The following is a 27,758-nucleotide window of genomic DNA, read 5'->3' on the forward strand; positions in this document are numbered from 1 at the left end:
TCCCAGGGCAGGGACACCCCAAAACCCGCTCTGGGGAGGGAGGGGGGCAGCAAGCAGAGGTGTCTGCAGGGACACGACTGTGGAGAGCAGACGGTGACAGTGCCAGCGTGGGGGGACAGTGCACAAGGGCGCTCGGTGTCCTCAGGAGAACAATGGCCCCCCCATGTCACATCGTGTCTCTGGTACCTGCCACAAGACCCAAGTGTCCCCTTGAGCTTAATCCACTTGGGGTTAATTGAAATGTGCTTAATTAAGGCCACTCAAGCTGCCGGGAGCTCCTCTCGCCCCCCTGGAGTTGGGGACACGGGGACAGGAGCATCTGGCTGCAAGCGGGCACCCCCCCGCCCCGAAACAGGCTGTTCATCCTTTTTTATTATATTTTTTAATATCTGATAACTTCTTTCAGCTCCTCTGAAGAAACAGGATGATGGGGCCCAGGTGAACAGCTGCAGGTGGGACCCAGGAGGTCCCTGCAGCGTCCAAGTGGCACTTTGGTCCCCGGGGGGGGCACACGGGCACTTGGGAGCAGCTGGGAGGTGGATTTGCCAAAGCCAGGGCTGAGCCCAGGCTGTTGGGCTCTGGGAAGGGCTTAAGCTGAGCACAGGGTACCTGGCTCTGTGCAGGGTTTAGCTGAGCCCAGGCTGTTGGGCTCTAGGAAGAAGATGAGCCCAGCTGTGGGGCTCTGGGCAGGGTCTAGCTGAGCCCAGGCTGTGGGGCTCTGGGCCAGGTTTAAGCTGAGCCCAGGCTGTGGGGCTCTGAGCAGGGTTTAAGCAAGCCCAAGCTGTGGGGTTTTAGGGAGGTTTTAAGCTGAGCCCAGCTGCGGGGCCCTGTGCAGGGTTTAGCTAAGCCCGGTTTAGCTAAGCCCAGTTTAGCTCCAAACAGCAGCTGTTGGGCTCTGCCCAGGCTGGGGCCACCCAAGCCCAGCCCAAACCCACCCCCAAACGCCAAGTCTATTTTCTCCCCCATCAAATGACTCAATTTCCTGTTTCTTGCCCCATTTCACCTTCAGTAACAACCTGGTCAGGACTGACGGTGCCAGGAGAGATTACAGCGCTAAGGCCCAATAATGCCCTTTAAACGAAGGATAATTAACAGGACATTTTCTCTGCATCCAGCTCAGAATCTTCCAAGCAATATAAAGACTTTTTCCCTCGCTGAACCCAGCATCTAATCCCGTTATTTTAGGAAAAAGCCCCGGGCTCCTTCACCATCAGACGCGGCCGCTCCGAGTCATCTCACGCAACCACACACTTTTAAGGTTTTTTTTCCACAAATCATTGGTTTATTAGAAAGGTCCCCCCCCCCCTTCATTTTACAGCATATATATATATTTATATATATATCTTATGTGACAAAGTTAAATACAGTCTGTTTACGCTCGTTAAGTAATGGTAGGTTAAGTATTTTTAGCGCCTATTCTGGAAGTCGGGAAAAACTAATAACCCAAAGGCCTGACGGCGGTGTGAAGGTGCCAGAACATGCGTATCGCATCGAGAAGCTCATGAAGCACTGAGACGTTAATACTGTTAATTATTTACAGAGAGATTGAGTCCCTTTCTTTTTGACCGCTGTGTTTCAGTCCAACCTGCTCCAACGTGAAGTTTGAAGAGCGAGGAAGCTCAAGCGTTTGATGGTTTGAATCTCCGTGGGGTTGGGTGCTGGGCACAAACACCTCGAGGGATTAGATCTAAAGCGCCTCGAGGGATTAAAGAACCAAACACCTCGAGGGATTAAAGAACCAAACACCTCGAGGGATTAAAGAACCAAACACCTCGAGGGATCAGATCCAAAGCACCTCGAGGGATCAGATCCAAAACACCTCGAGGGATCAGATCCAAAACACCTCGAGGGATCAGATCCAAAACACCAAGAGTTTAGACCCAAAGCACCTCAAGTGATCAGATCCAGAACACCAAGGGTTTAGACCCAAAGCACCTCGAGGGATTAGACCCAAAGCACCTCGAGGGATCAGATCCAAAACACCAAGGGTTTAGACCCAAAGCACCTCAAGGGATCAGATCCAAAACACCAAGGGTTTAGACCCAAAGCACCTCGAGGGATTAAGACTCAAAATGCACTGAGAGATCGGACCCAAACACCTTAAGGGATTAGACCCAAAGCATCTCGAGGGACTAAATCCAAACCACCCCGAGGGACTAAATCCAAACCACCCCGAGGGACTAAGTCCAAACCACCTCCAGGAGTTAGACCCAAACCACCTTGAGGGACTAAGACCCAAAGCCCCTCAAGGGCTCAGATCCAAACCACATTGAGGGATCAGACCCAAAGCACCTCGAGGGATTAAAGACCCAAATCACCTTGAGGGATCAGACCCAAAGCACCTCGAGGGACGGGACGCAAAGCAGCTCGTCCTTCATGCAAGCAGCAAAGGGTTACGGGGAAAAGGCTTTTTCCTTCACCAGGAGACTGTGTGAACCTGCAAATCAAACCCAGGGGAAAACAAACCAAACAAAAAACCAGAACAAAACCCGGGATATTTTACACCGGGGGAAACAGCCCGAGCTCCTGCGGTGCCGGTTCCCTTCATCACCGGAACCCTCGCCTCACCTACTTGTTTTTCTTCTGCAAAATGTTAAATGGAGATAGTATTTTTTTTTTCTTTTTACATTTTATAGTACATAAAAACTTCAAAAATACATGAGCTTGGTAAAATATACATGCTTAGTCACTTTGCGTCTAGCGGAAACTATAAAGTCGAACCTTTACAAGTGTTTTATTTCACCTACGGCAAACGTATTTACACAGAAGCCACCAGAACGAGTACCACTAAAAGAACTGGCTGTAAAAAATATTATTGCGGTATACTACAAATGTAACCTCTTCTTTTTTCTTTATATGAGCTACAAAAAGCAGCATCTTTGTTTACAGAGTTCAGTGCAATTCTTTACATTAAAAAAAAAAAGAAAAACAAACGACCTATAAATTAAGGAAACCATCAGTATTACAGAGGAAAGAATAATACACTTTACATACCCCGGCCACTCTTCTCTGTATTGCTTCGATTCCTGAAGGGATTTTTCTGCTCTCTCTCGCCCCATTGCCTCTCAATACCATAAAAGATGGAAGTTAGTGATTTATATGGTTTTTCGCCCCACTCTCAAGCGGTCAAAGCCCAGGGTGATACCACCAACCACTAACCCAGCGCCTCCCTTTCCCGACGGTGCATCCTCGGTGGGGAAGGGTCGGAGCGCTGGGCACACGCTTTAAACTAAGATTTTACTCCCACTTTCATTGCTCAGCAAGGAAACAAAAATGCAGCAAGAAGGTGCCAAGAAATCTCCTGTAACGCCTGCAAACCGGTGCTGGCCCTTCCATCGCCAGCACCCCCAGCTGCCCATCGAGTGTTCTATGGCCGATTACAAGGTGGAATCAATCATGCTGACTATTTTAATTAGATGACCTCATTAAAAGGATTTTGCAAGACCTGAAATCTCGTTTCTCATCTGCAAGGCGGCAGAAGGGAGGTGACCAAGCGTAAGGATCCAGGGAAAAGAGGAAAAGGCCTTTCCAAGCGTCTCGCTGGTCCGCGGGTGAAATGGTTGTGGTGGGACAGCGGTGCTGAGTGCGCGGGGCCTCGGGGACAAGGGACAGTCCCTGGGAGCGGATAGAACACAATGATCCGACCCGCCCGGCCCTCCGGCCTTCCGCTTCTTTGGCTGCAAAATAGCGCAAGGAAATTCTTCAGGCCTCACCCGCCAGCCGGATCAACTTCCCAAAATGCAAAATATACTCTCCTTCCTCCAGGGTTAATGTCGTTCTTCATGTGCCGTGACTGGGGGGATGCTGCAAGTCCTGTCCTGAGAAAATGGGGTGCAGCAGAGGGTGGAGGTGCAAGGCGGTGGCAGCGGCGGCCGCAGCGGGTCTGGGGGCCAGGAGGGTCGGGTAGAGCGCGTGAGGAACCGGGTGGAAAGTGAAGGGGCCGGGGTGGATGGCGGACGCGGGGATGATGTGGATGGGGTGGCTGGCGAGAAACGTGGCGGGGTGGCCCGGGATGATGGAGTGGGTCAAGTGGGATAAGGAAATGGGCGTTAAGTGGGGCTGGGGGATGTGGTGGACCTGAGCGAGCGGCTGGGGGTGCGGGTGCGGGTGGATGCCGATGGCGGCGGCGGCGGCGGCCGCGTGGTGCTGCAGGATGGCGTGCTGCACCGTGGTGATGGACGTGGCCGCCGCCGCCGCCGGCTGCTGGATGTGGATGGGCTGCAGGGCCGGCGCGGCCGGCGCCAGGGCCGCCCCGGCGGGGAAAGCCTTGACCTGCTTGGCCAGCAGCTGCTGCTGGATGTGCTGCTGAGCGGCTTGCTGCAGCTTGCTGTATTTCTCCATTTCTTCGGGCGTAAAAGTGATGGGTTGGCTCTCGAGCGGCGCTAGAGAGGAGTCTTCTCCTCCTTCGCGATCGCCTTCCATGCTCGGATCCCCACCCTGGGGCACGTAGCTGGAAAAGTGCTCAACATCTGGAACTAAGGGCATCATACTGGTTTCCACTGGGACCGGTTGGTTGCCCCCGTCCATGGGCTCCAGCCCGTCGCCATCGCTCCGATCCGCGAGGAAGTTGTGCGGCATGACCAGGTCTCCGGAACCGAAGCACTCGGGGAGCGCCGGCGCTTCCAGGGGAACGGTCGGCATTTCCACAGCGGGTTCGTCCCGTTTCTGCTCATCCAGAGCTTTGTCCTGAATCACCATCACCACATCTTCCAGCAGAGACTGCCCGGCCAGCTGAGCCTCCTCCACGCCTTGGGAAGCATCCTCTGAATCCGACAGCTCTTGCTCCTCGCCCCTCTCCAAGCCGGATTCTTCGTACCTTTTGGAGTTTGGTTTTCGAACGGTCGGTAGTTTCCCAATTAAGGGGAGAACCGGTTTGTTGCCTAAGGAAGGAGGAAGTTTGGGGCCAAAGTAGCCCTGGGGAGGATCTTTCAGCTTTATGCCCACCTTGTTTGGCCCTGCCAGCACCTCATCGGCGACGTAGGGCTTCTTCTCAACCTTCCTGGACTGAATCTTTTCCAGGAGGAGTTTTGCAGTGACGGAATTTCTCTCCTCTGGGCTGCAGTCGCCTTCCGAGGTCCTCCCCGCGCCGCTGCTGTTTTGGGACAGCGAGCCGGACCCTTTCAGTTCCTCCCCTTTGCCATCCTCTTTCTTCAGCGCCGATCCTTCATTTCGGCCTGCCCAGAAATAGTGAGGAGACTGCGAGCGGTAGATTTTGGACCTGATGAAGTCTCTCCTCCCGGATCTCCTCTCTTCGGGGCTCTCGTGGCCTCGGGAGCCCTTTCGGGAAAGCGATCTCTGCGAGTGGCTCCGGGTGCTGCGGCTGCGGTCCCTGCTGTAGCTGCGGCTCCGTTTCCAGCTGCGCCCCGTGACGCTGCGGCTCCTCCTCTTGCTCCGGCTGCGGCTGCAGCTGCTGCTGCGTGTCCTGCCGCGGCTCCTCGTCCTCGACCTGTCTCGAGGGTGCGTCCGGCTCCGGCTTCGGCTCCTCGACCTGCTCCTGCTCGAGCTGTAGTCGTCCTCGGAAGAGGAGTATTTGCGTCGCTTCGACCTGTGGTTCGAGCTGTTGTAGTCGGAGTCGTCCTCCGAGTCGTGGGACCGCTTGGAACGGCACCGCGAGCGGTCGCTGTAGTCGCTGTAGCTGTCGTCCGAGTAGCTCCTGCGGCAGCTGTAGTGGCTGCGCTCTGAGGACGCGTCCGAGCTGCTGGAATAGGACCTGCCCGAGGAGTCCCCGCGGCCCGAGCGCGAGCGGCTCCTGGAGCGCCCGCTGCCGGAGTCGTAGTCGTCGTCGCTGTATCGCGAGGGCGATTTCTGGCGGCAGCGCTTCCTGCGCGAGCCCTCGTCGCTGTCGTAGTCGCCGCTGCTCTGCCGGCTGCGGCGGCCACTCCTGCCCAGGGACGGGGCCGCACAGCGTCGCCGGGAAGCCGGTACCTGCTGCGGCTCGGCCTTGTGTTTTTTGCTGCCATGCTCCTGGCAGGAGTTACCCCCATCCTCTTTTTTACCGCTGCTCCCCTCCTCGGCAGACAGAGACTTCCTCTGGGACTCCTGCGAGCATCGCTTTTTCTTCTGGAAGTGGCCGCAGTCTTCAGACAGTTCGGTTTTCAGCGCCCGCTCCGATTCGGTAGAAAGAGAGGATTTGCCTTTCCTGTGCCGGTGTCTTTTCCGTTTCTTGGGTTTCTCTTCCCCCAGGTCAGTCTTTCGGCTTTTCTCATCAGCTTCCTCCTTGTGTTTACGTTTGTGTTTGCCGGACTTTTTGTGCTTCTTTTTCTTTTTGTGTTTATGGGACCTTCCGGATTTACTCTTGCCAGTTGCGCTTTTACTCTCGTCCTCTCCCTCTCCCTTACTAACACTTGCCAAACTGGATTCCTGCTTGACCTGGGAGCCGCAGGCCGACAGAGATTTGTTTTCCGTTTTTAGAGCAGAGCGGTTAGCGATGTTTTCTACCTCCTTGGCTTTGCTCATCTCACCGGGTTCTGCGTTCGGAACGTTTTCTTTGCAAACACTCCCCGCGTCCTTCGACTTCTCCACCCCTTTCCCTTTAGCATCTTTGTTGCGTGAGAGCTTGAAATCAAAATACAGGGGGTTGCAGCTGTATGAAACAGACGGTTCCGCTTTGGTAAATATGAGAAGCTCTGAAGGCCACTGGAGTGTCGTGCTCTCATCTTTACTCAAAACGGGGAAAAAAGGTCCAGTTGGATGCTTTGGTCCTTCAGAGACATCTTTACAGCCCGAGACAGGCTGGGCGATTTCTTTAGCGGCGTCTGGCTCGGGGAGGCTGCTCTCTGGATGCTGTTTGCTCTCCTGAATGTTTGCAGTTTCTGGGACTTCTTTTAGCTCCGTTTTGCTGTGCTGAGCCGCGGTTTCGGGGGCACTCTGCTCCTTCTGCTGCCCCGCGCTCTCGACGGCCTTTTCCGCCTGCTTGCCGGGTTTGGGTTTTGGAGAATTACCCTTTTTAACTTCATGTGTGTTTTTTTTGTTCACATTTTCAGCTTCCATTTGTTCGGTAGACTTCATGAAAAGCAGGAATTGAAAATTGGGTTTGACTTTACAATGGGCTGGGGGGATATAGTGATAGTATTCCGGTTCTACCGCCATTGGTCCGTCTTCTCGCTTCATCTTTTTTAATTTAGATAACGTAGTGGCTAGAGACCCGCTATCTTTGTCGTGTTGGTCGTCTTCCTCTGCCTTACCGTCAGAATTATTTGTGCTTTCGCCCTCGCCAGATTTCTGCAGGTTCCCTGTGTCCGAGGACCCTCTTTCATCACCTTTTGCTCCATCTGCAGAGCCTGATTCTTCCCCGTGGTCCTTGAAAACAGAAGCAATGGTCTCCAGCTTTACCGGCGTCTTCTTGGCGAAGGAAAACGACACGCCAATCTTTTGCAGCGGCGTCCCCAACGTGCTCTTAATGCCAAAGCTGATGGCTTGTGCTGTCTGGAGGGGCGTCTGGCCCGGGATGACGGTGCCGCCGACCTGGCCCGTGTTGAGGAACCCTCTGTCCATCGGCGTCTCGGTCGTTTGGCCGGAAGTCACCTGGATGAAAGAGCCACCAGCTGCAGAATCATCGTCGTCGCCACCTTCCTCGTCCACGGCCACCGTGGTGGTTCTGAACATGGGGCCGCTCCCGGGAGCGCTGCAGAGCAATTAAAACAGAGGAAAACGCTGACTGCCGGTTATACCCTTCCACAATTGGTTTCATCTAAATCACACCCCATTTCAGCAAAAAAAAAGATCTTATCTTAATTTTTGCTCCAAAAAGGGCTTATTTTCAGGGCATGTCTTCTTTTTCCATGGACAACAAGCTTGAGCTTGAAGAAGAGGAGACTGAGGGGGGACTCATTCATGGGGATCAAGATGGAAAGGGGGAGTGTCAGGAGGATGGAGCCAGGCTCTTCTGGTGACAACCAGTGACAGGACAAGGGGCAATGGGTGCAAACTGGAACACAGGTGGTTCCATTGAAAGATGAGAAGCAACTTGTTCCTGGTGAGGGTGGCAGAGCCTGGCCCAGGCTGCCCAGGGGGTTGTGGAGTCTCCTTCTGTGCAGACATTCCAACCCGCCTGGACACCTTCCTGTGTAACCTCATCTGGGTGTTCCTGCTCCATGGGGGGATTGCACTGGATGAGCTTTCCAGGTCCCTTCCAACCCCTGACATCCTGGGATTCTGTTGTGAGAGCCTGGCCCAGGTTGGCCAGAGAGGTGGTAGATGAACCATCCCTAGAGACATCCCAGGCCAGGCTGGACAGGGCTCTGAGCAACCTGAGCTGGTGAAGATTTCCCTGCTCATGGCAGGGGGGGCACTGGGGGAGCTTTAATGTACCTTCCATCCCAAACCATTCCATGATTCTATATGTGAAGTGTCATCTCACTTAAATTTGAGAAGCAACTTGTTCCTGGTGAGGGTGGCAGAGCCTGGCCCAGGCTGCCCAGGGGGTTGTGGAGTCTCCTTCTGTGCAGACATTCCAACCCGCCTGGACACCTTCCTGTGTAACCTCATCTGGGTGTTCCTGCTCCATGGGGGGATTGCACTGCATGAGCTTTCCAGGGCCCTTCAACCCCTGACATTCTGTGGTTAGAGAAGCAAGAACCCCAGCGCAGGCCGAGGTGCTCGGGGACGGTCAGACTCACCATTCGGGTTGTCTCCTTTGCTCCGCCAGCTCGTGCAGCCGCCGCAGCGCTTTCTCCTGCTTCCTTTCATCCTTCCGCGACCTTGACGAGACGTTGCGAGCGAATTCCCTTTGCTTGAGATCCTTCAACCTCTGGGGCAAAAGAAAGCAGGAGCGGGTTAGGGACGGTTGATCCGTAGCACCGGGAAATAGGCCGTACGGCCCGTCCCCGGTCGCGTTTATTGAGCTGGGATGGAGCAACAGCATCTCGGCTCAACAAAGCGAGCGGGCGCATTGTTATCCTCCCAGGAGCTGAAGGGAAAGACAACCGACGATCGCTTTTGGCTACGGCTTCAAGTCTGCGTGCGCGTTTCCAATTCACGCGGCTGGTTTTCTCTAGCGAAGCTGATTTCAAAGCAATAAGCGAATTCTGGAAGGAAAAGAGGCTAAAAAAACCAAACAAACTTCATTTTGCAGGGTGCGAATGTACTTGACAAACAGCGCGCGGCAAAAGTCTGAACAGCATGGGCCAAAGGACAGAAAGGGATTAGAGTCACCCACGTATTCGATCTGACAAAAGCAATGTACAAATTACATTGGAGGAGGTGCCAAAAACATGAGGGAAGGTGCCAAAAATCCCATGCGGATGATTCCAGGAAGCAAATAAATAATCCAACATACAGCACAGATAGTTCCTGACCAGAGTCTCTCAAGAAATCAAAGGCTCTAAAATGCAGCGGGGTCTTTGGGGGTTTCATCCTTTGGAGGGTAGAAATGTTGAGTTCCCCAGAATAAAACCAAACCCAAACCCGAGGGATTTCAGACATCGTAACGTCGCTGAGGAAATGTAGAGATTTCAGAACATCTTTGAAAGTCTTTGTCTCAAAGCACTAGGCAAAGAGCTGCTGTTTTCCCTTTGAATACGTGTAAAAACTTGTAAGTTTTTGTTTTAGAGCGCTATACAGAGGGTTTAGGAACAGAAAGCAGCAAAGATCGCTACCACGCCAAGGGATTCATTTTGCTTCTTCAGTGCACGATTTGAAGCCCTTTCAAAAGGCCCAGAAAGCAATGTGTACCCAGCTTTTCAAACAGTGCCATGGTTTTCAATGAAGGGTCTGCAGGAGAAACGGTGCTCAGAGCAGGAAAATCCTCCTACGGGATGGACAGAGCATCAGTGAATTCTAAACACGCCTCTGGTTGACTCTGCCTTGAGCAGAGTTAGAAACAACGGAGCTGAAAACGACCCCAAAATCCCAATTTGAATGAATTAAGTTGGCCCAATGTAAAGAGAACATTGCTTTGTGAAAAGGGGAAGATTCGACAAGACAGAGGATTCTCTTACTAAGTGTGGTTGCTAAATTTATCCAAATCAGAGGGGAGGACACACAAATGAAAGTAATAAGGCTACAGACAGCAGTAGAAAGGAACTCACTCTTGTGATCTGGGCTCCAAAATTAGAAGGGTTTGCTTTCAATACATCAGCTGAAAACGTCACATCGCAAAGAAAAAAAACAATAAAGTAAAAATATAACAAGAGTGGAAGAGAGGAAAATATAAAGTAATAAAAAGCGAGCGTTACTAGGCAGGATCTGGGTGCGTTTGTGAGCTATTCTATGGAAAAGGAGCAGAACGGGGGACACACAGACACAGACGGACACAGCAATGATCCCACCTGGAATTACAGAGCTGCTTTCACCAGGACAAGTAAAGGGCTCATGGGTTTCATGGTGTGTGTTAAGTGTTGAATAGTCATTTTTTTTGTAAGAAGGAGGGGAAAAAAAAACCTATAAAAATGGACTAAGTGATGCTATTGGCTATTTAACTGGGGGTTGGTGCCAAATCTCTAGATTGCTGATGAAAATACGACCCAACTATTTACAACAGGAGTGAACTGTGACCTTTCATTAGAAGAGGAAAGTGCAATGGTGCGATCGAGAACCCACCTTTGTCCCATGAAACGTCTCCCTGGGAAATCAAATGGGCTCAAAGTGGATAAAGATGCTCCTGCCCGCAATGCAATCCTGCCTTTGTTACAGATTTTTTAAGGAAAATGGGATTAAATGCTTGTTTCCTTCAATGCCGATCTTGGGGCAGCTCCGCTCCCCAAAACCTCCCGCCCTCAATGGGTACAATTAGAAGCAATGGAGCAAACGAAGTATCCGGGTGCACCGTGACACTGATTAATCCCTGCGCCTTTTTGGATTATAAACCACTCCAGAAGGTTTTCAAAGCGCTGAGGGTTTATTACACCCCAATTGGAGAGGATTTGGTTTGATTTTACAAAGCTGAGTTGAAAACGGACTAAGAGATCTTGAGGTTGAGTCGGGGCCAGAAAGAAGCGTCTTGCTGGGTAAGTTACAGATAGAAAGTCCATAATTGAATCCAGTGATTTATCCACGTAAAGAACAGTGGACAAGCAGTTAACAACCACCTCCCCTAACCTAAACGAGGTGAATTAATTAAAAAACAGTAATAAAAGAAATATATCAAAGCAATGAAACGCTTCTTAGCGTACTGCAGGTCTCGGCCTTCCCAGCAAGCTACTGGAACTAGATGGATATTAAAACTAGGCTTAACACTAAAGAAATTCCCAGCTAATCCTTAGTTCGTTATTCTAATCCCCCGCAAGCTCTAAATTACTTTCAGGACCCCCCAGTTTATTATAATAAGGGTGACACCGGTAAACCCAGTGACCAGCAAAATGGGACACAAACCACCAGCACTCGAGCGACGTGTCCAAATTGCTGCACGTTGAAGCTGAATTTGTTACCTCCAGCTTAATATCGGGTTTTATTAAGAGCTGCTGCCCACCTCAGCGTTGGAAGAAGGAATAGTATTGTACATTTTGAGCCTGGTTTCTAAGAAAATTACTATGAATTCTTTAAATTTCAGTGGGTGTACAAATGGAGCTTTTGAAGAAGGGGTTTTATAGAGAATCCTGATCACTGCGTAGCTCAGGAGGAGCCAAATTGGCCATTATGCCACTACCTTCTAATTCTCTTCAAATCGCCTTAAATAAGTTGCACTCCCGCATCATTTAAAAGCTCAGGAACCACATGAAGGTGGTTAAATAACATGGGGACCATCCGCATTCAGAAACGGCTGTAAAAGCCAAAAAACTCGGCAATCGCACATGAGGTTTTGCTGGGAGATGGTACCAAAGCGAGACCCCCCAGCACCAAACCGCGGCGTGAATGGATTTTCTCAATTGAAGCTGATACAGCCACGCAATTTACCGAACCCAGGCCCATTTGAGAGGCCTAAAATCGCAGAGCAGGATGAGATGGTGTTATTCTCGGGATATAAAAAGCACTTTGCCCCAGTGCTTTACCGGACCTGAAGATGCAAGACATTCGGGACAAACCTTATATCGAGGAGAGGGATAAACTGGATCACTGAGATGGGAGAGCACGATCCCATTGGAACCTGCTCCCCCCCTGCTATTGTTCTCAAGTCTCCCTGCCGATCCCTATTTAAATAAAATAATAATGTAGTTTTCATTACATACTTCTGGCTTTCTGAACTTCCGACGTACGCTCAGTTCTCTGCCACAAAAGCTTCTGGGAGCAAACGACACCATGAGCTCGAAAGACCTTTCATATTTCATATAAATGAGAACACAAGCCCTGCTTATTTTTGGTCATTGACATTCTTTGCACGTTTGTGAATGAAGAGGGCAGAGGGGAAATGGCACAAAACTGCTCCTTTATCTTCATTCCTCCGGTGACATCTTGTCTGGATCTTATAGAAAATATACCCTGTGTTAAAGCACCATGGAGAACCCAACCCCGGGTGTAATTGCCACGTCCAGCCCTTGCACACTCAAGAGTCATTTTCCTGAACATTTTCCAGGTATAAGTGATCTTCCCCAACTGCGTTTGGCTCAGCAAACGAGCAGCTCAACAATTTAAATTGAGTTTTAAGAGAAATACTGTGGGGTTTTTGGAGGGTAAAGCATCTTGAGAGTAGAAAAGCTTCACATGGAGATTCTCCAAGCTTTGGCATTCAAGTTGTGCTTGAAGAACCGAGTTTTCGGAAAGCTCAAGCCCAACTCTCCCCAAACCTGAAAGGTCAGGGTTTGGATTTTAAGAACTCATCAACCAGTGTCTATGTTGGTGGTTTTATTGTGAGTTAATAGATCCCTCCGCCTCGGCGTTAAATACATAATTAGGGCATGAAGAGAAGCGCAAATCTCTAGTTTCAATTCTTAGTTCCACCCTTCCTTCCTAAAGAGCTTCTTTACGGAAATACGTTCCCCTTTGTCTTCTTATAAAGAGAATCTTAGGCAGGATTAATCATCTGCACCTCCAAAAGGCCACACATTTCCAAATAAATAAAATGAAAGCTCCATAAAAGGCCGCATTTCAATGCTGGCTGGTGTTCTCACAGTTGACCTGGCAAGAGTTCACACAGGAAAGCGTTTGTTTTTCACCATTAATTCGGAAGGCGAACGTTTTTATTGTGTACAACAGTGATTTCTAACAGCCCAGCCCTTCATCAGGGAGGCGAGCAGGAATATGAGATTCTTTTAGGAAATTCGTAGATTAAGCTAAAAAAAATGACGTAAAAGCTGATTGTAAAAGCTCCGTTACTTACACAGAAGGTAAATCCAAGCACTGCAATTTTAGCTGCTCTAACGGTTGTGCGATACACATCAGGTTCACTTGCTATGAAAACAGAACCGGGTGCAAGCCCAGAAATGGTGACCCATGTTCTTCTCGATGCAAATCTAACACCAGTATTCCATCTCGATGTCAAAGCCCAAAACCAAATGAAGGCCCCACTCAGATGTAATACTCTAACTTTGCTTTCTTTTGCATGTCTGTTAATTATTATCACTCTGCTGACAGTCAGCATGGTGCAACATCAGAGGCTGAGTCCTTCCTAAGCCACCAGCCCTTCCTAGGCCAACAGTTCTTGCAAGGCTGCTGGCCCTTCCTAGGCCACCAGGTCCTTCCTAGGCCACTGGCCCTTCCCAAGCCACCGGCCCTTCCCAAGCCCCAAGCCACCAGTCCTTCCTAGGCCACTGGCTCTTCCTAAGCCACCGGTCCTTTCTAAGACACCGGTCCTTCCTAGGCCACCAGGGTCCTTCCTAGGCCACCAGGGTCCTTCCTAGGCCACCAGGGTCCTTCCCAGGCCACCAGGGTCCTTCCCAGGCCACCAGGGTCCTTCCCAAGCCACCAGGGTCCTTCCCAAGCCACCAGGGTCCTTCCCAAGCCACCAGGGTCCTTCCCAAGCCACCAGGGTCCTTCCCAGGCCACGAGGCTCAAACCCACTAAAGATATCAGAAGCTTTCCAGGGTGACAAAAATTGAAGCCATCTATGGCTACAACCATTTGCAGCTGCTCACTGAAGGATCTTTATGGGAACTGGGTTTATTTTTCCTCTTCCAGTGCCATCTGTATGAACCCAAGTTGGATTTGGTCTCCTGGTTTCCCCTGCGAGGGACTGACCATGTGGTTCCTGTTCTTTAGAATAGTTGTAATTCTCATTTCAAATATCAACCTAATTAAAAATAATCTAGAGAACAATATCACGCACCTCCAAGATGTTTAAAACACAGTTACCCAAACAGGCCAATGGTTTGTGATAAAAGATGGAAGATTATTTTCCCAGTTACGGTAATCTTTAAAAATATTGCCTTTTGGATACAACCTTAGTGTTGAGGTCAATTCATTCATATCCAAATGTGATATGAAATCAGCGTTGTCAGGAAATAATAATAATAAAATCTCCCCTTTAATTGTTTGGTGTTGACAAGCTGGTGGGTCCAAAATGTATCCGGTAGGGATCAATGCACTTACCGATCGTCCCTGTTTCGCAATAATCCTGAGTTCCTTCCTGGAATACAAGACAGTGTCTTTATAACTCGGGAGCAGAAGGGGATGTGAGGATGGAACATCTATTTACAGGGACAGCCTGACGCTCGCTGAGCCGCAGAGAAATAAGCAAACGCTTCAATGTGGTGGGTTTGTGTCACTAAAAATACTTGAAAGCAAAACTGAGCGCATGGAAATCTGTTCAACGAGCTCCGAAAAAGGCAAAACCAAAGCGCTGTTGCCTCAAGAGTTACTGCTGAGAAGACACATTGTAGATAATATACACCGAGATGGTTGGCTCTAACTATCTAGGATAACATAATGTAAGAAAACTTCGTGTTTAGCATCAAAAAAAACCCTTCTCTTCTTGTCCAAATAGGCAAAATGTGTAGCATCATTGTGCAATGTATTATGCAACACACAGTGTTGGCTTTTTTTTACTCTAACTGCCGTATAATTGAGAATAGACAGTTAGAACCGAGCCTACCTTGAGCGGTAACGACCAACAGAGGTGAGATGGTGTTACTTATGCAAATTTACCTTCATTATTTCGAGGCAGTTTCAAGCTCACTCCCTGAGCACTGACCCAACAGGGTGACACACGTTTCCACACGACATAAAGCCGGACAAGCAACTTTTTCCCTAAGCAAAGCACGATCGCTTCTTTGTTTGAATCCCTGTGTAACTAGGAATTAATGCTGGGTGACGTAGCGAGAGTTTGATGGATCCTTTTCCCCAAAGCCCGCCTGAAGTTACTGCAACGGATGCAAATTATCCAAGAACATCAATTCCATTCAGAATAATCAGCAGCACCAAGCAACCCCCAAATTCTCTTTACTGATGAGAAGGTTACGCCGCTCTGCACGTTCCCAACACATTATAATCTTTATCTTCTAGACGCTTATTTTCTTGCACTCTCGCTGATGACTTTTTAATACCAACGTGGCTGCTTTGCACGGGTTTGTTTTCTCTTCCCCAGCATCTCTCAAAGCCAAAAAACCTCACGGCATCGCCAGCCTCATGTCAGTCCCCTTATTAATCAGCCGAGGGTTTTAAAAAGGAGTTGACATAATTGCACTGCCACCCCACGCTGTGAGAACGTGACACAAGCAAGGTCCTTCCACCCCCTCGATAAATGGAATCGCACTCGCATTTCACCCGAGTCGATGGAAAACCTGACACCAAGTTCGCCGCTCTCAGGTGTCCCCGCTCGTTTTCCCAAGGCAAAGTAAGTGAATGAGTTTCTTAATTCTATTAAAGCCCAATTTCTCAGGGCACTCACACAGAAACTGCCCTGAGATTTCCTGCTTAGGTTCCCTTAGTGAATTTATTTTGAGTTATACTTAATACATGGAAAAAAACCCAGACAAACATACTCCGTAAAGCCGTATTGGTTTTAAGCTGTTGCTTCACTGCTATTTGGCAAGATCTAGTAGTCTATGCACCCCCTCCCCAAGTTATCAGCATTTTAATGACTGTCTGGTGAGAATTTATGACTAGCAATATCAAAAAACCCTCCTTTGAGCAATTTTGCCTCTGGATGAGCCACCGCTGCTGTCTGTTGGACATTTACATCTCATTTAGATGCTTCAGATGGTCAGATCGATCAAGTTAAACCATGAGCTGCTATTTACTGCGCGGTAGGAAGCGTCACGTAGATCCCGAGGCACCTTGGAGCCAAAGCCACGCGATTCTGAATCCTCCTCCTGAGAGTTACAGAATTTGGGACGAGCTTTTCTTCTCTAACTTTTGACAGCCCATTGTTTCCTACTCTATTTTCGGTAATTTGACAGAACCCGGGCTATAGAATTAAAAAGGTGCACACATGGCACATCGCCAGTCCCCAAAGCCGCGCTACCCGCTGCAAACTGGGAGCCACCCACAACCACGTGCACTCCTCCCAGTTTCCCAAACTGGGCTCCTCGATGCCAACAGTGGGGTGGGTTTTTTTTCTTTGTTGTTTTGGGGGGTTATTTTTAATGTATGGTGGGCATAAGAGTCTTAACCAGTGCCATAACACACCTATTCCCAGGGAAACAAGGAAGTAGATACACTGGGGAAACTCAAAGTATTAATTGCAATGAACATAAATGTGTTATCAACACTTATTTACCTGCTTGTGAGCGTGATCGTAAGAGTTGATGTGGTTGTCAAACTCCTGATGCTTTTGATACTGCTTGTCACAGAGTTCACAGTAGAAGTTTGCTCTCAGGTCTTCCAAAGCTTTGGCAATTGCCTTTTCTTTATCGACGTAATCCTGCAAAATTAACGACAGCAAAAAATGCCTTTTGTTAACCTTGCTGTGAAACAAACGGGAGATGATGAAGCTGATGGTTCTTTGAAATTGAAAGGTATGAAGGATAATTCTGCAACACTAGATTTGCACCCGCACATTTTGCGCTGAGAACGTGACACTAAAAAATGCGGCAGCTCTGGGTTTAGGGAAGGAAACGTCCGATGTCCTGCTCACGCCATTCTTTCCACAACAGGAGCAAAACACACAGAGACAAACCTGCTGCTCTGCTTCGGCTCTTCAGCAGCCAAGCAAACACCACGGGAAATGGCAGGAAGTGAGTAATCAGTGCGTTAAAATACAAATAATCTCAACAATGACCTGAAAAACTAGAATATTAAATTCCTATGACCAGCACCGCAGCATAGTGGAACAATCCTCTCCCGTTCAACCCCCAGTACATTGGTGTTAGTGTCTCTGTTTCAGTACCTTGTATTTCTGCCTCAGCTCCTCGGTGTCTTCTTTCTCCACCTCCAGTACTCGCCTCCGCTCAGTGGCATCTTCGGCGTAGTCAAGCTTTAAAAACCAAATCAAATCAAATTAAAAAAAGAGAAGAGATGCAGTTTGTCCCACAAAACACTTTGCCCTACTGAGACTGCCAGAACGTGTAATTTTAAAAAGAGGTTTTGAGACAGAATCGTTGCATATTGTACTTTAATTTCCCAGTTTTGTCATCCCAGAAGCAAAACTGCTCATTAATCGCCTCGGGGAGGAGCATCCTCACCTTTGCAGCAGTGAAATCGCAAAGCGCAGGAATTTCGGTAGCATCAGAGCTCAGGTACCCAGGGGGAAAGTGAGTATCTATTGTGAGAAGTGTTTTCTGGGGAACAAGCTGTTGGAGAGGAGTGTAGAGAAAGGGACCTGGGGGTCCTGGGGACAGCAGGGTGACCATGAGCCAGCACTGGGCCCTTGTGGCCAGGAAGCCAATGGTACTTGGGGTGGGTTAGAAGGGGGTGGTCAGTAGGTCAGAGAGGTTCTCCTGCCCCTCTGCTCTGCCCTGGGGAGACCACACCTGGAATCTTGTGTCCAGTTGTGGCCCCTCAGTTCCAGCAGGACAGGGAACTGCTGCAGAGAGTCCAGCGCAGCCACCAAGATGCTGGAGGGAGTGGAGCATCTCCCGTGTGAGGAAAGGCTGAGGGAGCTGGGGCTCTGGAGCTGGACAAGAGGAGACTGAGGGGGGACTCATTCCTGGGGATCAAGATGGAAAGGGGGAGTGTCAGGAGGATGGAGCCAGGCTCTTCTGGTGACAACCAGGGACAGGACAAGGGGCAATGGGTGCAAACTGGAACACAGGAGGTTCCACTTAAATCTGAGAAGCAACTTGTTCCCGGTGAGGGTGGCAGAGCCTGGCCCAGGCTGCCCAGGGGGTTGTGGAGTCTCCTTCTCTGCAGACATTCCAACCCGCCTGGACACCTTCCTGTGTAACCTCATCTGGGTGTTCCTGCTCCATGGGGGGATTGCACTGGATGAGCTTTCCAGGTCCCTTCCAACCCTGACATTGTGTGATTCTCTAATTCTCACTGTGTTGATTTAAGAGTAAGTTTTCTGTTACCCTTGATGCACGAATTTAAGTTTCTTCTCAATTTCTTCCCTCCCAGTTCCCCAAGAAGCGCTGGGGCAGACTCACCTCCATCTCCATGCGGCCCATGCCCATGACATCGTACTTGACGACGATAGGGATGGGATCGGTCCTGCCTGGAAGAGGAACACACAGAGGGACATGAGCAGCCGGCCTGGCACCACCGCTCGCTTCGACACATTGGGTTTGGGTGGTTAGAGATCTTGCCTTGGAGTGCAGAGACCAGAAAGCTACAGTGAACCAAACACCAGCCATTCTCACAGCTTACGGCTCCAAAAACACTTCAATGCACCCCCTGGGATGGAGAATTTACTGAACATTAACACATAAAGTATTTTTGTTGTTAATGTTCAACCAGGACAAGTTGTAGGGTTGTTGGCTTGAGGAATGAAGCTTCGCTGCTACACATCCTCCTCATCTTCTGATGCAACAAAGCTATTAAATATATTTTACTGCTCTACCGTGTTAATAATTGTGGAGGATTTGCCTGTAAAGGGTCTCCCCGGGTTACAAAATCCAAATGCGTTCCATCCAAAGCTGGTCCAGGCCGGGTGGCCGAGCCCCTGCGGCGCCCGCCGCGTCCCCCGTAAGCTGTGAAAAGGACTAGTTGCGAAGAAAATTGACTTTGAACTAATCAAAACTATGCTGGAGATTGTTTTGGTTTTAAATAACATATCTTTAATCCACTCATAACCAGCCAAACAAAGCAAAATGGGGCAGACAAGCACTTTACTACCACAGCTTTTTTTTTTTTAAATTATTATTATTATTTGTATTTTACATCACAACTCGCGCTGGTCGTTGTGATGTAAGCCCATTGAAATAGTACTTACCTGGTCCGGTGCACACCTTGAGTAAGAAAACAGAATGTTTACTTCCCTTATTATTGCTCTCGGGTTGGTGTAAACAACTGTTTTGTTATACACACATACACATCTATTATACCTTTGGGCTCAAAGGTTTGCATCGTGCCAAATGTGTTTATTCCATCGCCATAAGGTTAAAAGCTTGAAAACTGTCTTTAAAAGCAACACGCGTAGGCGTCAACTTGGCTCTTATTTAATATCAACACGAACTCCTACAAAAGCGATGGCCCGTAGTCCTCAAAAGGAACCTATTCCGGTCCGATTTGTGTCTTTGGAAATGTTAAAGCACAGAGGCATGTGGGTTTTATTACAGAAATGAGTTCGTTTAATTAACAGCTCTATGGTTTTGTTTACACGCCCGTAAATTTGACAGGTGTAAATCCACCGAGCCCAAAGATTCCTGCGTGGCGCCGATCCCAAAGGACATTTGGAATCGAGCTCGTTGTTTGGAATTGTCAACGTTGGAAAACGTTTCTCCTCCGCCCAATGGTATAATAAAGTAAGCAGTGACTGCAATTTTGAGCAAAAGGACCAAATTAAAGACAGGTTCTAAAAATGACTTCACTTTGAGAACGTCTCCGCCAGGGATTTACTGGTGAGTGGTGAACCCAAATGGAATGGCTGGCAGCAAGTGCCCACAATTTATATTCATTTTTCCTTTTTTAATTTGGTTTTTGTTTGGTTTCTCCAGCAATCGAGATCTTTCGATGCCTCATTGCCCTGGTAAACCCCTGCGGACAAACAATGCATCAGTACTTTTGCCTTCTAAGGCAGTCAAAGTTTGGGAGTTTTATTGGGTTTTATTCTCTTTGGAAATTGCAGTAGCAAGTGCTAGTGCCCATCGTGGGGGGGGGAATAATACAAATCAAGGTTGGACAGTATTAGAAATTGATGTTGAAACTGATTTTTGGCAGTTCTAACACAAACAGAAACATCCCTTCTTAGCGATACCCTTTAATGAACAAGGATCAGACAAGTGTGCATAAAGAAAGGAAAAAGGAAAGGAAAATGAAAGACCAAGCAGAAGGATGATGGCTACAACAGAGAAAGTAAGCCTAACATATTGGTGCACTGATGACAAAAGGAGTAATTCAGTCTGAAAAGAAAAAATTACCACTGCTAAGTTTACCATCACCACAACAAGTCCAGGATCATAACGCTGTAAAAAAGAAACACCATTTGTTAGGCAGAAACCATTAGGGGCGGAAAATTGTAGCGGGCAGGTAGGATGGGTTTAAAAATAAATAAAGGCAATAAAATAATAATAATAGGAGGCTTCTTCCTCACCCCTCCACCCCATCACCGTGCTTTGCCGTGTGGAATCAGGGAGGTCTGGAGCGGTTATTTATTTGCAGAGCTGCGCTCACAACTTGGAATTTTGGGGTGTCGGGATTGAGCTCCCGCTGACGGCCCAATTGGAGAGGCAGCTTCGAAAGGAAACACATCAAGATCCATTAATGACAAAGATTTGGGGTGAAAAGGAGCTCTGGTTTCAGGCAAGGGGAGATGATTCGATGCGAAAAGCGATGCTTTTCTTTGTGATTTCACCAGGATTGAGTTAGGAAAGTGATAGCCAAGCGGGACGCGGTGCCAAGAGCAACGCGGCCGTGGGCACCGATGGGTGTCACCGGGTCCCTTGTGTCACCAAGGGGTGTCACCAAGGGGTGTCACCAAGGGGTGTCACCGGGGGACCTCGCTCGGTGTCCTCGGAAAGCTGCCCTGGCTGGGGGACAGAAACGGGCTCCCAAAGGGGCCGAGCGGAAGGTGGAGAACAGCCAAAGGCTCTTGAACTGCTCCTTCTAAAGCACTTCCTGACGGGAATTTATTCCAGAGCTGCTGTGCATGACAACGGGATCTTTACCAGCATGTAAACGTGGTTCTCAATGGCTGGACTGCCACGTTTGGGGTTCCTGTTGACCCCCTTTTTGGGTACACAGCCAGATTTTGAAGGGGAAAACGGAGCTTTTAGGAAAGAGCAGCAATTCCCACGCTTCATGCCACTACATGGGGTTGCAAGCGCCGCCACACCGACAACAAACCCCCGTATGGTAAATCATGCACAACACACAAAGCTGAGTCCGTCCCCATCCCCTTACACCCCAGAATATCTATTTTCTTTCTAAATCAGGTCACAAACTCTTTCCTGGTCACGTTACACAGGCTACGAACCCCAAACCAGAGAGGGTTATTATATAATACGCTTCCACGCAAGGGGAAAACAAAACGGCACAGAGGGGACAAAGCACAAACTACAGCGGGATGGGGAGAACCAACAGCTTCCTCGGGAGTCACACCTTAAAAATCCCACCTCTTCAAGTAAATTCAGTTTGTAATTATTTCCATAATTCAGAAATGAAGTGAGACTTCAAATCTGAAATTTCCAGCTTGTGAGAGAAGCGCTCACCCCATAATCCACCCCGACACCTCATGCCACCCCTTTTTCATTGCACAAAGGTACCAGATGTGAACAAATAATTTGCCAGCGGTGCTATAAACTAACAAATGTATGGAAAAGAGTTAATCCTAAAGCTTCAGGGCTTTAGTACCAGACACAAGGGGAGGTCTTTCCAGCCTTTCCCAGCTGCGGGTTTGGGCTGCGTCTCAGGTCAATGCGGAGATGCTGCACCAGATGGTGCCATCTGAGCCCATGGAGAAACACCGGCCCTGCCAACGCTACCGCACGCTTGAGCTTTTGGGTTTTATAAACAGGAGTTTTCATCAGCAGATTCAGAACTGCTCCCCCCAGCTATATCGTGCACTGCATTGGATACAAGACGGTTCTGAAGGTTTAATGCCTGTTGAAAAAAGGATGTACGCCCAAAACTGCATTAACATAATGCAAACAAATCTATTTCAGCCTATCACTTATGCATGTAAGCACCAGCGAGGTAACAGAACAGCCCTAATTCTGCTCACTATGTTGACATCTTAATAAAAATTCCTGCCGGGGACCGGCTGACATAATCCTAAAGGACTGGCTGATATCACACTGTCAGAGAAGAACTTCATGAACTTGTCTCAGGAGGATACAAACAAAGGGACATAATCTCGCTGGGCACTGAGGATTTGTACTTATTCAATATCTTTATGCTACAACAGAAAACAAAAGCACAATAAGAGAGGAACTTGCAGGTTTTAATTGCTCCTGGAAAGGGAGTGCGGTGGAGATGAGGCACAGGGTTTCACCATCACATCACTGGTTTGTACTGGTGGAGAAGAGCCAGATTAGTGACCCGCGGTCCAAACCCCATCGCAGGCTGGGAAAGGGCCACAGGGACCTGGGGTCGGGTACCAACCCCGGCAAAGCACCCGGCAACACAGGAGCGGTCGCGGTTATTGTGGTCATGGATGAGTCTCGTTTTCAAAGCTGAGGGTTTTGCAAGCTCTCCAAACCTTCCTGGGTTTATCACATTGAAAATCCAGACTCCCCAAAAGGGGAGAAATGACGATATCAAATAATTGTCACTGCTCTGTGCTGCTCCTTGCTGGCTACAAATCAACTTATGCCGTTTGTTCTGATTGCTGCAAGAAGCAAACAAACAAGAGCAGCCTTTTCTTCTGGTCTCCCTCGGGAATCAGATTTGCAAGCTCATCCTGTTTAGATCAGATTTCTAGAAGGGGACACAACAAGAGATTTAAATGAAGTCTGAAGTGTCTACCAGCCTCAGCAACAAGCATCAAGTCCCAGCGAGCAGAAACTGTTTTCCAAGCGCACAAAAGTCGCACTGTGAACTTCATCCTTACTAAGAAGGAAATGATGAGCAGGAGACAAGCTGCAAATACCCCCAGTCACGTGGAAAACTTCAAACAGCTCAAAAATTCTTCAACACACAAGCTGAGGGTGACACTCGCAGAAAACCAAGAGGAGCTCCCAGAACTTTATCACCCATACTTGAAGGAAGGATCTTGCACATTCCAAAGCAAACGAGGGGGTGAGATCTTCCCCTAAAGGGAAACTTTCCCTCAGGTGTGCAGTCTCGTGGATTTTGACACGGTGATGAAGATAGCTGTGAGGATACCAGGATTGCAAAGCCACAGCACCCAGGTTGTTCACAGAATCCCAGAGTGTCAGGGGTTGGAAGGGCCCTGGAAAGCTCATCCAGTGCAATCCCCCCATGGAGCAGGAACACCCAGATGAGGTTACACAGGAAGGTGTCCAGGCGGGTTGGAATGTCTGCACAGAAGGAGACGCCACAACCCCCTGGGCAGCCTGGGCCAGGCTCTGCCACCCTCACCGGGAATAAGTTGCTTCTCCTCTTTCAGTGGAACCTCCTGTGTTCCAGTTTGCACCCATTGCCCCTTGTCCTGTCACTGGTTGTCACCAGAAGAGCCTGGCTCCATCCTCCTGACACTCCCCCTTTCCATCTTGATCCCCAGGAATGAGTCCCCCCTCAGTCTCCTCTTGCCCAGCTCCAGAGCCCCAGCTCCCTCAGCCTTTCCTCACACGGGAGATGCTCCACTCCCTCCAGCATCTTGGTGGCTGCGCTGGACTCTCTCCAGCAGTTCCCTGTCCTGCTGGAACTGAGGGGCCACAGCTGGACACAAGATTCCAGGTGTGGTCTCCCCAGGGCAGAGCAGAGGGGCAGGAGAACCTCTCTGACCTACTGACCACCCCCTTCTAACCCACCCCAGGTACCATTGGCTTCCTGGCCACAAGGGCCCAGTGCTGGCTCATGGTCACCCTGCTGTCCCCAGGACCCCCAGGTCCCTTTCCCCTACACTGCTCTCTAATAGGCCATTCCCCAACTTACACTGGAACCTGGGGTTGTTCCTGCCCAGATTCAAGACTCTACACTTGCCCTTGTTCTATTTCATTAATTTTTTCCCTGCCCAACTCTCCAGCCTGTCCAATTTTCAATGCTAATTTCAATGCAATGATGATGATGCAAACATGAGCATGGAAACATTAGGCTATGCCAGAATTCAGGTTCCCATGAGGACACGTTAAGATACAAGATAAGATTGTGTTCACATCTATTTCTTGGGCGAGACTGCCAAATCATTCCATACTTAATGAATAAAGGCCCTGTTAAGCATTTTCCCTTTGTCTTCCATATTTTCTTGTATTTATTACAAAGCTTCAAAACGCAGAAAGCAACACAACATTCCTCATGGTCGCTCGTTGTTCCATGTTCTCGAGGCCTCACAAACATCCCCTGTCTGTCCTTCTGAGATCAGAGCATTGAACAAATGGAAAAACAGATTAATATGGGAGCCGTGAGCCATTTGGTGAACTGGTGACAAGAGGCGGGATTCAAGACCTCTGGAATTCAAACCCTGAGCTGTTTTCTCCAAGCCGCAGCTGCCGAGCGATCGCATTTGTGCCCCATCTCGGTCGCTCGAGTGGTCAAAGCTCCGCGTGATTACTCCCCGTGTACCTAACAAAACCACCATCCAGAAAATATAGTTTGCACCACATGGAATAGAGGCTCTGATCTCCGAATTGAGAATTATTGCAGAGGCTGCTAGAAGATGGGTATTTCCTGCCATACCACAGCGTTTCATCGTCCGCACTCTCCTCTCTGCTCATCTTCCAGCGTTTCTTGCAGACGTTTCCATTCTTTCACTCGTCCTTTAGATCAAGAGGGAAAACACGAACTTGTCTGCACAGGTTTAGCGAAGAACGTGCCAAATAAGAACCGCATCGTAGTATAAGTGAATGGGGGGAGTGATGATTAGATTTATCATCACCGAATTTGCAAGTCAGAGCAGAAATCTACATCTGCTTTTCTTCAATTGAAAACCACGCAACAGAAGTACAGATAGATGGAGGAACTGAATTTTAGCATTTTGCAATAAATTTAATATACCCGACTTGGCTATCTTGTTAATTTATATGCTCGTGAAAGCATAAAACTCAAGTCAAAGTGCTGCTGCGCACACTTGAAACTGCTGTTCCGTGTCACAATTTACACCTTGATCAACATGTAACTGCCCCACAAGGGATCTCCCTTTTCTAACCATGGCCACCTGCTGCTTCTGTTTGCTGAGAAACCGAGATAACCCAAGGGCTCGTACAAAACAGGGTCCCACAAAACATCGCCATCTACCTTGACACCTCATTTCCCTTCACACCAAGTCATATTTCCATTGCAACAAAAATCAAGTGATGGAAGAGCTGCTTTAGCCTCCTGCAGACAACCCAGGAGCAAAGTTACATAGAGTTTCAAGGCTCCATTCCACAAAAAATCCATATTATCTAAACTATTTGATTCAACAGCATAAATACTTCAGAGTAGCTACACCGTGACAAAAACGTGTGATCTGTCGCCACAGCAAAATGCTGTTATAGATTCTGATTCACCGCAAAAGAGCAGGATAATCCCAGCCCTGTGAATACGAATTAAATAGACGTGTTTAAAGTATCTAATTAATTACACACCACGCATAGTCCAGGGAAACTGAACTGCTTTCTGTACAGGAGCCTGGCTCCATCCTCCTGACACTCCCCCTTTCCATATTGATCCCCAGGAATGAGTCCCCCCTCAGTCTCCTCTTGTCCAGCTCCAGAGCCCCAGCTCCCTCAGCCTTTCCTCACACGGGAGATGCTCCACTCCCTCCAGCATCTTGGTGGCTGCGCTGGACTCTCTCCAGCAGTTCCCTGTCCTGCTGGAACTGAGGGGCCACAGCTGGACACAAGATTCCAGGTGTGGTCTCCCCAGGGCAGAGCAGAGGGGCAGGAGAACCTCTCTGACCTACTGACCACCCCCTTCTAACCCACCCCAGGTACCATTGGCTTCCTGGCCACAAGGGCCCAGTGCTGGCTCATGGTCACCCTGCTGTCCCCAGGACCCCCAGGTCCCTTTCCCCTACACTGCTCTCCAACAGCTCATTCCCCAACTTGTTCTGGAACCTGGGGTTGTTCCTGCTCAGATACAAGACTCTACACTTGCCCTTGTTCTATTTCATTCTCTGCCCAACTCTCCAGCCTGTCCAGGTCTCTGATGGCAGCACAGCTTCCAGTGTCACCCACTCCTCCCAGCTTGGTGTCACCAGCAAACTTGCTGACAGTCAGTATTATTCCCTTATCCAAATTATTGATGAGTATATTGAATAACACCGGCCCCAGCACTGCCCCTGAGGCACTGCTCTAGATCCAGGCCTCAACTGGACTCTGCCCCATTGACCACGACTCTCTGGCTTCTTCCCTTCAGCCAGTTCACAGTCACCTCACTCCCCGCTCATCCAGACCGCACTCCCTCAGTTCAGTGTGAGGATGCTGTGGACAATGTGTCAAATGCCTTACTCAAGTCAAGGTAGATCACATCCACCGCTCTGCCATCATCCATCCACCTTGTTATGTCCTCATCAAAGTCAATGAGGTTGGTCAAGCACGACTTCCTCTTGGTGAAGCCATGTTGACTGCCCCTAATGACCCTCTTCTCCCTGATATGCCTTGAGATGGCACCAAGGAGAAGTCATTCCATCAGTTTCCCAGGGATGGAGGTGAGGCTGACCGGTCTAGAGTCACCCGGCTCCTCCTTCCTGCCCTTTCTAAAGACTGGAGTGACATTTGCTTTCCTCCAGTCCTCAGGCACCTCTCCCGTTTCCCAAGACTTGGCAAAGATGATGGAGAGCGGTCCAGCAATGACCTCAGCCAGCTCCCTCAGCACCCGCTGGTGCCTCCCATCCAGAGCCATGGATTTATGGATGTCCAGATTGCCCAACTGCTCCCTCATGTAAAAAGGTCACTGGATACTGAATTAAACATTCCCAACGTGATCATCACCAATGGCACAGGCACAGGCTCAAGCTGCTCGGAACTAAGAGGGAGCAGCCTCGGTGTCTTTATATTGAGCAGAGCTGAAGCAGCAGCATCATCTCCATCCTCTTCATCCTCTGCCTTGGCACCACGGCCGGACATGCTGTCTGTCTGTCTGAGAGGCTGGCTGGCTGTCTTCCTCTGAAAACACAGGAGGCACAGGAAAACCCTCCCAGCCCGTCCCCACGACTGCACTGCAGCTTCCAGACATAATACGTAAGAGATACGGTACAGATTCAACGCTTCCAAACGCACCAGGGGGAAACCTAAATGTGGACAAGTGTCCCAATGTCTGATGAACCCTGGGCTCTCTGGTCCTCAGGACACGGTGACAACACCTTCTTGTCCCAAACTCAGGACCGTTTGGTCATCTGCTGTTCACCCCATCACAGCGCTTTGGGATCCGGCTGGGAGAGCATTTTATCTTCTTTGAATTCTCCATGTTTCCACATTGGTGATGCACAGAACACCACAGGGCACCCCAAACAGAAAACAGAGCAGATGACACATCCAGTGAAGGCCATGCCAAAGCAGAAGCCCAAGAGGTGACAATACAACCACGACCTGAGCTTTGGCGACACGAGGACTGCAGGAGTGCCATGCATTAACCGGAGGATTTCCAATTAAACCGTGCTAGAGGAAGAAAGAAGCATTAACCACCAATACAGTCCTGTCTGAGAAGTCCAAGCGCCTCAGGCCAAGAGATTAACCCACATTCCTGGAGTTCGGAGAACTCATTACCTCTCGACAGGTGTCCTCGGCACAGAAATACTTATCTGCCTAACAGGCTCGCTGTGGGGCCATGCAAATCCAACTATGACCTCCCAGTCTTCATACTAAGGG

At 49.2% G+C, this 27,758-nt stretch overlaps 1 protein-coding gene across 15 annotated transcripts in view; it reads right to left on the minus strand.

Moving 5' to 3' along the window:
- Positions 1-1,259: 1,259 nt before the first annotated feature.
- GPATCH8 (G-patch domain containing 8) overlaps positions 1,260-27,758 on the minus strand; it is a 51,762-nt gene continuing 25,263 nt past the window's right edge. For 4 of the 15 annotated variants that reach the window (XM_065039805.1, XM_065039809.1, XM_065039812.1 and 1 more), the window contains 5 exons: positions 18,336-18,403; positions 17,138-17,224; positions 16,529-16,672; positions 8,619-8,749; positions 1,260-7,624 (listed from right to left, as the gene is read on the minus strand). In XM_065039805.1, the coding sequence (XP_064895877.1) occupies positions 3,781-7,624; positions 8,619-8,749; positions 16,529-16,672; positions 17,138-17,224; positions 18,336-18,403 (4,274 nt within the window). In that variant the 3' untranslated portion in view covers positions 1,260-3,780. Of the gene's footprint in view, positions 7,625-8,618; positions 8,750-16,528; positions 16,673-17,137; positions 17,225-18,335; positions 20,313-27,758 lie in introns of all 15 variants that reach the window. The other 11 variants (XM_065039806.1, XM_065039807.1, XM_065039808.1 and 8 more) reach the window with 8 other exon arrangements.

Source organism: Columba livia, chromosome 23 (assembly GCF_036013475.1).
Source record: "Columba livia isolate bColLiv1 breed racing homer chromosome 23, bColLiv1.pat.W.v2, whole genome shotgun sequence".
NCBI lineage: Eukaryota > Metazoa > Chordata > Aves > Columbiformes > Columbidae > Columba > Columba livia.